Source organism: Notechis scutatus, chromosome 6, assembly GCF_049901735.1.
Source record: "Notechis scutatus isolate UNSWTSFEM ecotype Mainland chromosome 6, rNotScu1.2, whole genome shotgun sequence".
In the NCBI taxonomy this organism is placed as follows: domain Eukaryota; kingdom Metazoa; phylum Chordata; class Lepidosauria; order Squamata; family Elapidae; genus Notechis; species Notechis scutatus.
In genome coordinates, this window is record NC_142014.1 from 66865364 (window position 1) to 66877585 (window position 12222).

At 39.7% G+C, this 12222-nt stretch overlaps 2 protein-coding genes across 3 annotated transcripts in view; one reads left to right on the forward strand and one right to left on the reverse strand.

Annotated features, from left to right (window-relative positions):
• The window catches only part of CACNA2D4 (calcium voltage-gated channel auxiliary subunit alpha2delta 4), a 196418-nt gene that overhangs the window by 51265 nt on the left and 132931 nt on the right, over positions 1-12222 (reverse strand). The window lies entirely within an intron of this gene.
• The window catches only part of LRTM2 (leucine rich repeat transmembrane protein 2), a 31911-nt gene that overhangs the window by 9459 nt on the left and 10230 nt on the right, over positions 1-12222 (forward strand). Inside the window, exons 1-2 of one of the 2 annotated variants that reach the window (XM_087968609.1) lie at positions 6408-6594; positions 10588-10740. In XM_087968609.1, coding sequence (XP_087824735.1) covers positions 10623-10740 — 118 coding nt within the window. In that variant the 5' untranslated portion in view covers positions 6408-6594; positions 10588-10622. Of the gene's footprint in view, positions 1-6407; positions 6595-10587; positions 10741-12222 lie in introns of those variants that run through there. The other variant, XM_026693092.2, reaches the window with a different exon arrangement.

A 12222-nucleotide genomic window follows, 5' to 3' on the forward strand; every position in this document is an offset into this window, starting at 1 on the left:
GGGCGGCTTTGCTGACATTACAATTCACAAAAGATTTGGCATCTCCATTAGTATGCAAAAAAATACCTGAGTCTGTTTTATGTTTCAAAGCTTGAGAGCATTAGAAGGGACTTTTGATTCATGTTCCTTATTTCTGGGAGAATACTGTAGTAGCATTTCCACATCTTCTGGCTTCAAATGTTATGACACAATAAAGAAAAGCTGAATGGCCTCAGTTATTTCTATTTAAAGAGAGATGCTTGAAAAAGCAATTCTTATTAAAATTTGCAGTGGGTTCAAGTTTAATGCTATCAATATCCCATGGCACTGTCCAGTCCCTGGCAACACTGAGACCCCACTTCAGTGATGGGATTCAATTATTTTTTACTACTGGTTCTGTGGGCATGGCTTGGTGGGCATGGCAGGGAAAGGTTACTGCAAAATCTCCATTCCCTCCCCACCCCACTAACCTGCTTTCCAGCTCCGTTCTCCTGTGCAGGGCAACAAAACAAGACCCAGCCAATCAGCTGGGACTTGGGAGGCAGAGAATAGATGGGGGCAGGGCCGAGGTGGCATTTACTGGTTCTCTGAACTATTCAAAATTTCTGCTACCGGTTCTCCAGAACTGGTCAGAACCTGCTGAATACCACATCTGCCCAGGTGTGGGATTCAAAAATTTTAATAACTGGTTCTGTGGGCATGGCTTAGGTGGTGGGCATGGCTTGGTGGTCATGTGACTGGGTGAACATTGGTTGGTGGTCATGTTATTGGCTGGGTGTGGCCAACTCAACATCACTCACATCGAGGCACGCATCTCCTTGCCTGGCCTCTCATGACTGTGGGGATGCTGCAACAGTCATAAGTGTAAAAAATGGTTATAAGTCACTTTTTCAGTGCCATTGTAACTTTGAATGGTCATTCCACACAAGCAAAGTACCAGCAAAGGAGGGGAAAAAAACTCCAGAGATGTTCCTGAGACAGGAAGTCTAGTCCTGCCAAGAATGTAATAAGGGTTAATGGAGAGGCAGTTTCTGTAAGCAACACCAGAATGTTTCCTTCCTGCCTTCCTTACAGGATTAGACCTGTAATTTCTTCTAACAGTCGGTTCTCCAAACTGCTTAGAATGTTAACAACCGGTTCTAGCGAAAAGGTGCAAACTGGTAGAATCCCACCCCTGCCTCTACCCCGCTTCCATTCCCCTCCCTTTCCTATATTGCTGCTAGTGGTCACTGCCTCTTAAATTCCCTTTGTAACCCATTTTCTGTCTCAGATATACTGGTTTCAGAAGAGATGGTAGCTAAATGATTGCTTTACTCCAATTAGCTGATTAACATATTATGGCTTGTCTGGCACCCAGGGCCATCATCTGCCTTGCTTGCACTATCAGCTATATTACATAACCCAATGAGAGCACAGGGAGCATAGGAACAACCACACACAGTAATAAGAAGCCCAAAGAATAATGGAAGAGAGAGACAGTGATGATACATCTGGGCAGAGTTGCCTGCACGATGTGTTGGGATTTTCAAGAATGGCTATGAATGACCCAAACTCACCTCTGCCTGTACAAGCATCAGGATTGCACACTTGTGCAACAGGGTGGGGTTTGCATTGTGACACCAATAGCTACCATCTTGCAGATTTTGGACCCCTACTTATAGATGCCCCTGCATCTGGGTAGGGCATGAGACTTGGTAGCCCTGCCAGGATAGGATGCATGGTTGCTGGAAGATTCCCTGAGTCTACTTCCAAGCCTGCCTTTATTGTTTTCATTCATAATATTTAGGTTATATAGTACAGGGATTCCCCAACCTCTGATCTATGGACTGGCACTGGACCAGAAACCGGGCTGCGCAAACAAGTGAAGCTCCATGTACAGGAGGCAGGCAGCGCACAAAACCACGCCCTCCCTCCAGTCAGTGGAAAAATCTCTCTCCATGGAACTGGTCCCTGGTGCCCAAAAGATTGGGGGCCATTGATACAATGCAATGCACAGCAAGTGTTCAGGAGGCTCCAAACATCTTACAGTATTACAGTAATTCTTACAATTGCCAATAAAATAAAGCTTCACATTATTAATAGGAAAATGGATGAATTTGCACATCATGCTATAATACAGTTACTTTAACTCAGGTTTCTTGAGTAGCTTGGTAGTTTAGCTAAACCACATGTAGCTGGGTTCACATATAATGCTAAGACGTAAACCATAGTTTAGAAACCACAATGGATGGCTTCCCCCAATATGGTAAACCATGTTATGGGTCACTGCAATATATAAACTATATTGTTATTAATCTGACTGAAAGAGATTTTATATATGTATGTATGTATGTATGTATGTATGTATGTATGTATGTATGTATGTATGGTATTCAGCTTTGTTGGGTATTTTCCCGTCATTATAGTTGCGCTTTTAAAGTTGTAGCAACGTTTCGGCACAACTTCGACTTTAAAAGCACAACTATAATGACGTGGGAAAATACCCGAACAAAGCTGAATACCATACATGTAAGTACCACGAAAACTTAAGAAAACATATATATATATATATATATATATATATATATATATATATATATATATATATATATATATATATATATATATATATATATGAGATGTGGGAATATATACATAACATATATACAATGACGTGGGAAAATACCTGAACAAAGCTGAATACCATATATCTCTATCTCTGTCTCTGTCTCTGTCTCTGTCTCTGTCTCTATCTCTATCTCTATCTCTATCTCTATCTCTATCTCTATCTATCTATCTATCCATCTATCTATCTATCTATCTATCTATCTATCTATCTATCTATCTATCATCTATCTATCTATCTATCTATTAGATTATATACACACACACACACCTGGAAAAGTTTCACATAAGAAACTATCACCTGAAACAAATTCTGGCATTGAAAGATTTATTTTGTACTGGACAGCAGGGCTTTGAAAACTTGGAAAGTAATTTGAAAGATGAGATTTATGAATTGTAATGGAAACACCACCTTTTTTTTTTTTTACACAGTACACATCTTAAAAAGTTGTGGGACTTTGAAGGCATGGTAGCAGCTACTATCCTGATTTTTTTAGAGTCAACAGATGCATTGAGTAATTGAGATCCTTTGTGAGCATAGCACCTTCCTGCTGATTGCTGTAACAAGCTCAGCTTAAGAAAAAAAGATGCCTCTAATTTAAGAGTCCCATTGAGTGCCTTAATTAAGACTTGGGATCACAATAAGGGGGTTATCCCCGGGTGATTTTTTGTTTGTTTGTTTCATTGGAAGTTTGATTTCAATTTTTGTGTTCTGCTGCTATATGTTGCTATGGGCTCAGTTTTAAACTCTGTGTTAACTTTGTTCCTGCCTATCTAAGTGGCAGGACTTAGCTGATCCTGAAAAGCTAAGCAGACCTGACCTGCATCCATTTCTGGAAGGTAGATCACCGGGAAAATCCTGCGTTGTCATCTAAATGGGATGACGAAAAATAAAATCCCAGGAGAAGTCAATCTCAAACCTCTTGTGTAATGAATCAAGGAAACAATGGCCATGGGCTATGGGCGTGAAGTCTCTACAAACCAAGCTTGACTTAAGGGGTCAACCTTTTTATTGCTAGATTTTGTTGCCTTTTTTCACCTGTGTTTATGAGCTATCTTGGGCTCTCCCAAATGAAAGGAACAAATGTTGACATTATTAAAGCGAGAAAGTCTAACCAATTTCAAGTTTCTAGACATGAGGGTGAGAATAACCTCAGAATAGTCCCCTTGTAAATCTCCCTCTCCATATAACAGAAATTCTTGCCAAAGAAGATAACCAAAATCATTTATCCTCCAGAGCAAGGGTCTGGTAGATAAGCATTTCAAATAATTTTAGAAATTACATTGTGGAGTCTGCATCAAGGAATCCACAATTCAACCCTGAGCTACATACAGTATATTTACTTCTGTTAGAGAAATTGTATCACTATGGTGAAGTTTAGTGGTTGGTTTAGTAGTTGAGAAGCTTCTGTACAAAGGAATATGAATTTACTCACTATAATTTCCCTTTTTGATACTAGCCATTTAGAATATACATCTTCCACTGATTTATAATTTAATAAACATGTATGTTATGTAAAAGAAGCACCCTAATGTTGCTTCTGTGGCTAAAGAGACATGCAACCTGATAAAACTGGGTACAGAAGGAAGAAATCTGGTTGCTCATTATCATTATTGCTCATTATTTTTTCCTTGAAAAAAATAATAATTAAATCCACAATTTATAGAGATATTTCCATTAGTGGTCAATGATTCAATAAGATGTAAAATAATATATTTTGGGCAAAATGTGTCTGGACAGGCCTGTAAGTGCAGTGTAAATGAATTAATTTCTGACCCTATTTGTCCAGGGGAATTTGATTGGGGACACGATGTTTTGTGTACATTTTAGTGTTTTCATTGCTTATTTGCTCTTGATTAGCAATTTGATAATCTTAACACGTAAAATTAGGCTTGGTTCTGCTTGGAAACAAGCAACACATACGTCAATGGGCATGTTTATCAGCAGACATACATTGATATATTTGAAGTATTACAAAAATAATCTATTTTTTTAAAAATAAATCCTCACAAACCTGTGGAGCAAAGGCAACCACAAGGAAGTCAAAAAGTTAAGATGATGGTAATTATTGTGTGATAGAAGTCTGGTCCTTTTTATATGCATTGCACATTTACAAAGGGTGGGGGGTTTGATTGCATTATTGCAGCTGCCATCTTAACTTTTCTGACCTTTTCAGCCTTTCTGGTTACCTCTGCTCAAAATAACCATCATGTCTGCAGAGCTCTAACTTCAGACTACCTTAGCATCCCAGCACATACAAAGTGGTTGTGTTCATACAACCTGCTTACCAGATCAGATAAAGATTTAATGGCTGCATTTTGAAAGCAATATCAAAGTTGGGTTAATTTTAACCTTAGTTTTATTTTTTATTTTTTTTCTGTGTGTAGCTTACATGCTGTGAAAACTCAGCTCATTTGGTTAATTCATAATACTTTGTACAGATCCAGGAAATAAGTTGATTCATTAGCCAGGCTAAATGTATTGTATGGAACCTATCAAAGGATCTGTATGACAAAAATATCATTAATAGACAGGATGTATTTCAGCTTAGTAACCAAATTTTTTCCATGCCTGTGATTTTCCATTATGCATTCATCTCCTATGTGTGCCTTCTTCTCAATCAAGCTTTGATAGCACAGATTTAAGAAAGGCATTCACAGAAAGATGTAGCCACGTTAAGTGGCAGGTGAAGGGAGAATTCAGCTATGGAGACTTTGCTTATAAAACCTGGACATCCATCTTGCTTTTAGGCATTAATAGGACAGAATCAGGTTTAAAGCTTAAGGACACAGAGAACATTTTGGTGAGAAGTTTATTCTGGTTGCTATTCCTGCAGCTTCTCCTACTATTGTTAATATCCCGCTTTCTGACTTCTAAAATATGCCACGAGATCTAACACAATCCAGAAAATATCACAACAAAATAAGATATCTGGTGCAAAAAGTATCAGTAATAAAATCAATTCGGTGAAACAATTCATCATCCTACCAACCTCCTGTCAAATGCTTTATGAAAACTATATCTTAACCACATAGCAGAAGGTCATCCAGAAGGAGGCCAGATACACATTTCTCAAAGCAGCAGTTGCCTAGCTTTGGTGAGGTGACTGAAATGCCACTTAACTCCTTGATCTATCTCAGATGGTAGAGAATATAGAGAAAGACCTCTGCCATTGATGTAAATCACTATTCTGACAACCCTGCTACCAGGTCAGGAATATAGTGAAGTGTGTGTGTGTGTGTGTGTGTGTGTGTGTGTGTGTGAGAGAGAGAGAGAGAGAGAGAGAGAGAGAGAGAGAAGAAGTCCACCAGGTTTAAAGTTGCTGAGGTTGGAGATCCCTGGTCTAGACAAGTGAGATAGACTTGAGTGATGAAAAGCAGCTGAATATAAGAACTGGCTCTATTGAGAAAACGTTAGCCTTCAGTGGGAGGTGAGGGAATAGCAAAGCAGCGGTTGCATGGCGACACAGGGAAATCCGTATGATGGTGTTAATCATCAAGTGAGCAACATAAATGTGAGAATCATCTTAATAGGGGCAGGATTTCTAGTAAATCTTCCTTGCCAAGAAACTGGGACCTGTTTTACCTTCAGAATAGATCTCGAGAAGAGGGAACCAGAACATCCCTTTCAAAAGCCAACAAGCGTCTTCATCCCAGCCACACTTGGTGAGGAGTCAGGGGCTTCAAAGCCAGTTGTAATATTTATAGCTGTGTGTCAGGGTGTGTGTGTGTGTGTGTGTGTCAAAAAAAGAGGCAAAGCGAGTGGCAGGCATTTCCTAATGCCTCAGGGAAAAACAGACAGGATCATTCCACAACTCTCAACTCCTTTGCCCAGCCATTCAGAGCAGCTGGCTAAGTCTCGGCACCTGGCAGCTTAACTCCTCTTCTGGTTCCTGTGGGGTAGGAGAGTTAAATAGGACACAGATTTGGAGACTTAGAGTTTGTTTGCCAGGGGGAAAGAACAAGGCAGAGGAGGAGAGGAAAATAAGGTGGAAATTTGCCGGAGCCCAGGTAAGCACTCCTGTTTGGGCTTGACGAAAATAGAAAGTCCGAAGGGTTTTTTTTGTTTTTTTTGGAGGGGCATTTCAGCGCTTTGGACTCAGGTGCCCGAGCCACGGCAGAAGTTCAGGCTTCACCTTTGGAAAGAAGTCCAAGGACAGATGCCAACTCAATTTTATTGCATTTTCCAGAAGGTGGTATAGATGTGTGTCTTTGTGTGTGTGTGTGTGTGTGTGTGTGTGTGTGTGTGCACCTGCCTGTGCTGTGTTAAAGGGAGGGGGGAGACAGGCAGGGTGGAAACAACCTTCCCTCTTTGTAAATGTTCTTAAAATGCTTTCCCTTCAGTGTTCTTGAATCGGATCATCTTTTTTCAACAGTTTACAGAGACCGCACCAAACCCTCTTGCTCTCCCCGCCGTGGGGATTTGGGAGGGAGGATTTGATTGCCCATCAAAATAAACAAATGAGAGGGAAGGAGGAGGGGAAGTGAGAGATGTGGATCCAGCTGTAGGCATATTCCACAAATTGAAAAAAGACAAGCACGACAGGAGAATTTTTCCCTCTGGGGATTCGTTAGAGGAAGAAAGGAGAAAGGGTGATGGTGGGGAAAGGGGAAGCAGCCCTTTTGGATTGAGAATTATTGCCCATTAACAGCCAACCCTGCCCTGAAAAACTGCCCCCTGGGTGAACCTGGAAGCGCAGCGGGAGCTGTAGATAGAAGGTGCTTTCCTTCCCTCACTTTTGGTACCTGAAGGGCAGGGAAGGATCTGTTGTGGTGGCGCCTCATATAAGCATCAGAGAACAACAACAAAAAAAATGATGGCCAACAGGGGGCTTCTCAATAGACATTGTTCCCCCCACACATCTCCTTTGGATCAAAATGTAATTAAATCCCACCACCCCCTCAACCTTCTTTCATTCTTCTGCTCTTCAGCTGCTGCATTATTAGGATTTCTACACAAATTCCTTCCTTCTCTCTTCCACCTCCCTCCGCCTTTCCCCTCCCCCCCCAGGCATCTCAGATACAGGGATTACATCTCCTTGTCATGGGGGGGGGGGGAGGGAAATTTGTCTGTGCAAAGGTGCCCATAGCCACACTAATTTCATTTATTTGCTTCCCTTCCCCCCCAGAGCACTGATTTCAGCAAGTCAAACAGTGTGTATGTATGTATGTATGTATGTATGTATGTATATATATATATGTATGTATATATGTATGTGTGTGTGTGTGTGTGTATGTGTATGTGTATATGTATCTCTGTATGTATGTATGTATGTATGTATGTATGTATGTATGTATGTATGTATGTATGTATATGTATGTGTATGTATGTATGTATATCTATCTATCTATCTATCTATCTATCTATCTATCTATCTATCTATCTATCTATCTATCTATCTATCTATCTATCTATCTATCTATAGAGAGAGAGAGAGAGAAACCCCACAAGCTGAGCCTAGAGGAGTTCCTATGTTAGATGACAGATTGGGAGCTCATTAGGGGTTTTAGTCTTTGAACTTTTTATGAACCCTGGAAATTTATGAAGTATTATCTCCATAAACCTTGTACTGGTTGGCACATCAGATCTACCCTTGGCTTCCCCCTCTTTTCTACTTGATGACTGTATGCTGATGGGCACTAAATATTTTGAAGAGCATTTGGAGCGACATGAACATTCTGCAATAATCCAGCAAGTCATCACTCAATATTTTTGGCTATGAAATCCTGAAAGAGCTGATCATGGCTCTATCAGACTCAATGTAGTCTATGCACGTAAGATAAGCCTTTCTCAACCCCCACCAAGAAATCAGGTTGAATGTGAGTCCTCCTGCACACACAGCACGTGTTGGCATAGTCGGTGTGAACTAACCCTGGAGAGACATCTAAGACCATAAACAACAGAATGACTTCCTCTTATCCAATCCATAGTTGCACATTTAGGAAGCCAAGAAGGTCACGGTTGAAGGTTTTGCTTTCAGGCTTGGTTAAAAGGGTCATTGAAATACAGTAACATAGCCATGCAAAGGATCAACCTTGGTCTGAACATACAGTAATACATAGCAGGCAGATTACCATGTTTCCTAAACTATTTTTCCTGCTTCCCACTGTGCAAACAGATAACTGTCAGAAGTTCTTCAGTTAATACCAGAAGAGTGCACAAAAGCTACTTCAGATCTTTCTTTGTCATCAATTGCTCCCTCCCAATAAAGTCATTTTGGTTCCATTTTGGTGCCTGTAACCTACATATCTCCCTTCAGGATTGCATGTTTGTCACAAGAACAGTGTTACTCCACTTACAGAATGGTGATTTGACAAATGTAACAGCACCCTCTTCAAATTTATTGCAGTTGCAATTTTGGCATAAAATATGATGGTGGTTTAATCAATGTTTACTAGTTACCTAATAACCAAAATTGGACATCTAAACTTTTCCAACCATTTTCATTCACAAATCTTATGCTATATTATTTTTAAAACATTTGGGGGTGGGGGAGTGTCATACATTTACCGCTTACAAAATTTCTATAATACTAGTCACTTTTAAAGCAGAAAATACCTTGGGCAGTAAAATTCACTAATCCGGTTTGTTATTTTAATATATCCTTCTGAACTTAATGTGATTGTGCAACAAAAGCTAACATTTCCAGAGGATAATATTCTCTTGATTTGTATACCTAATACATGGAATTTGACAACTGGACAATGTTAAAGGATTCTCTGTGCCTTTACTATGGCTAAAAGTCTGATTTTGCAACACTGGAAAGCTAAATGTATGACTCTTCAGTGGACTGAAGAATTACACTTGCCTTTGAGTGGATTGCCTATAGACATAGATTTTGTATGGACAATATAGTGAAATTGGGAACTCATTTTTACAAATTATAGTAGGTTAAAAAAGACTGATAGTTATATAAATGTATTAAAATTAATATACTGTAGATTACTTGAATAATATTTACATTAGATAACCGTATAGAGAATTATAACTGTATAATATTTATTCTACTTTTTCTTTTTCTTCTGTTGCAATTTTTCATGTTTTTAAGTACTTTGTACACATAGTTTTGTATGTATTATAATTGTCTTTGTGCTTTGCTTCTTTGCTTCTTTTCCTGATATTTCTTTTTTTAAAAAGCACTAAAGTTAATAAATAAATAAGCATATTCTCCCTTTCGTACCTCACACTAGATTGTTTTCCTTTTTTAGCAACAATGTGGGAGTACCTTCAAAATGGTAACTTGTCCTTTGGCTGGGTACCAGTTTCCCGAAACGATTGCTTATAATTGCTGTCCAAAGCCGCCATTCAATAAAGACATCATTTAGAAGGCACTTTCTACCATCTGCCCAAGGGCTTAAACCTAATGAGATAGAGCACGTGGCTGCCTTTTCATAGTCTTGGGATCCCCCTTGCTTCATTCCTTGCTCCATATCTTCGACACATTTGGTCACTAGGAAACATAGTGGGGGAATGGTGCAGAAAGAAGGAGATAGCAATTAAAAGATGAACTGCTTCCCTCACCCCTGAGTTATTCATTGCCTTATGTTGTAGGGATAGCAATATCATTTCCTCCAGCCTTCACTTCAGGCATCACATCACCTGGAAGGAGGTTGGGCCTTGGAGCTCTTTGAAGTCCTAGTGGCTTCCACAGGGTTTTCTGTTGTTCACTCTCTTTGTCTTTTCTTAAGCCCTGTCTTACGGCTGTGATGCCAGTAGGGAAGAAGCAGATGGATAAACTTCCTTCTTCTTTTCTTTCTAGTGCTCTCAGTTGCCATAGCCTGGGGAGGTATTAATGCCTGAGCATTCTCATCACTGGGGACCCATCTGAACACTTTGGCTTGGAGTCCAGAGATTTCTACTGGTGTCTCCTTGTCTGCTTATGTTCTGTGGGTACCTCTGAAAAAGGCCTCATTTTGAATGTCAGGCTCCATCAATAGGTTCTCTTCCAGGTACCTGATAATCATATGATATATATATATTTTGCTCTGCTTTTTATCTTCCAGATTAGCCACATTTCTGTTCAGACTTCCAAGTATATATGCCAGTTTCTCTGGCAAGCAGAAACACCATGGGGAAAACAGCAAACATTGTGTTGTCTCTGAGTGGTGGCTACTGGTGGAGCAACAGACTTTCTTTGAGATGGAGAAAAACTAGCTGTAAGTATTATTGGAAATGTTTGCAAAGGGACCAATTGTTATTTTTTAGATGAGGGTAAAGGAAAAAAATAGCCTGGTTTTATAGTAACAGCAAACAGTATCCAGACCTTATATTCTTTGGGACTTTGCATAGATACTATACAACGTAACGTTAGAGAAAGAAGCTGTAGAATTCTTGCCTGAATGAATTAGAGAGAGAGAAAATGTTCCCATCTTGTTTCTAGTACCCAAAATATGTGCAAAAGGCATGTTTTATCACCTTTCATAATGATGTTATTTTTAAAACATTTACTGGGCCATTTCACTAGTAGTCGATATTTTGCTCCATTAATAATAAAATGCATTAGCCCTATACATTTGCACTATAGAAGAGAGGGTGCCTAGTGTCAGGAAAAGGCTAAATGCATCATTTTTATGATAATGATGGATATCCAATGATTCAATCTCATAAATTCTATATGCCGCCCTCTATGCTCACAAGCCATTCAAATTAAATAGCTACAGTTCTGAGGACTGTGAGCCTTTTTCTAATATAGAAAAGCTTTTTTGCTTGCATTTTTTAAAAATGTGAAAGACCAAAAAGGCACTTGGTATTATTTATGACCAAAAAGGCACTTGGTATCACTTTGTAATTTGTGAGGTCAGAGACATGATTTACAAGCTAAAGAAAAGTAAGTCAAGAGTAATAGCACTGGAGAGTCCCATCAAATATTTTCAAGCATTCTGACAGACTTCCGGTTTGCAGGGCTTTGGCGGCAGGCAGGAATCCGCAACTGTGCGTTGTTTCTGCCTGGGCTCGCTGGTGGAGCACCCCGAGCCAGCTGGCTTTGGGGCTAAGCCACCCCGTAGAGGTGGTGAAGAGGGGGGGAGATCTCCAGCAGGGTCGAGGAAAGCCGCATCTTTCCTCCTCAGCTGGCCAAACTCCCTTTCCCGAAGGCGGTAAGAGCGGCGGTCAGAAATGGCTGCCTCAAAGAAGCACTCAACCGGAAAAGAAAGTGCAAGAGGAAGATAAGAAGTGAAAGTTTTGGCTGACCGGGATAAAAAGCAACAACTAAGGTATCCTGGAATTTAAATTTTATAAAAGATAACATCGCTCCCAAAGAAGAGTCGGAAGCAGCGAATGAAAGTGAAAAGGGAAAGTTTTTTTTTTTTCTTCACTCTCCTTCCTCACATTGATAACGAAGAGAGCTGAATAAGAAATCGGAAAAATCCACTTTGGCACCAAAAGGTAAAACTGAAAATATAATTAAATGCCAAAGGGACAATAAAGTTTTCTGAACACTAAAAAATCCTTTTTTTGCTATAAGTGGGAAGGGAGAGGAAAAGAATAAGGGCAGGATTTGGAAGGAGGTGTCTGCCTGGAATTCAAAAGAATCTAAAGTTAAATCTTAATAAGACTTCTAAAAGATACATTTTAACTGGAACTTTGCAACTAAATAGTAACCCCAGGAAGAGAAAGTGAAAAAAGAAGAAAGTGTTAAA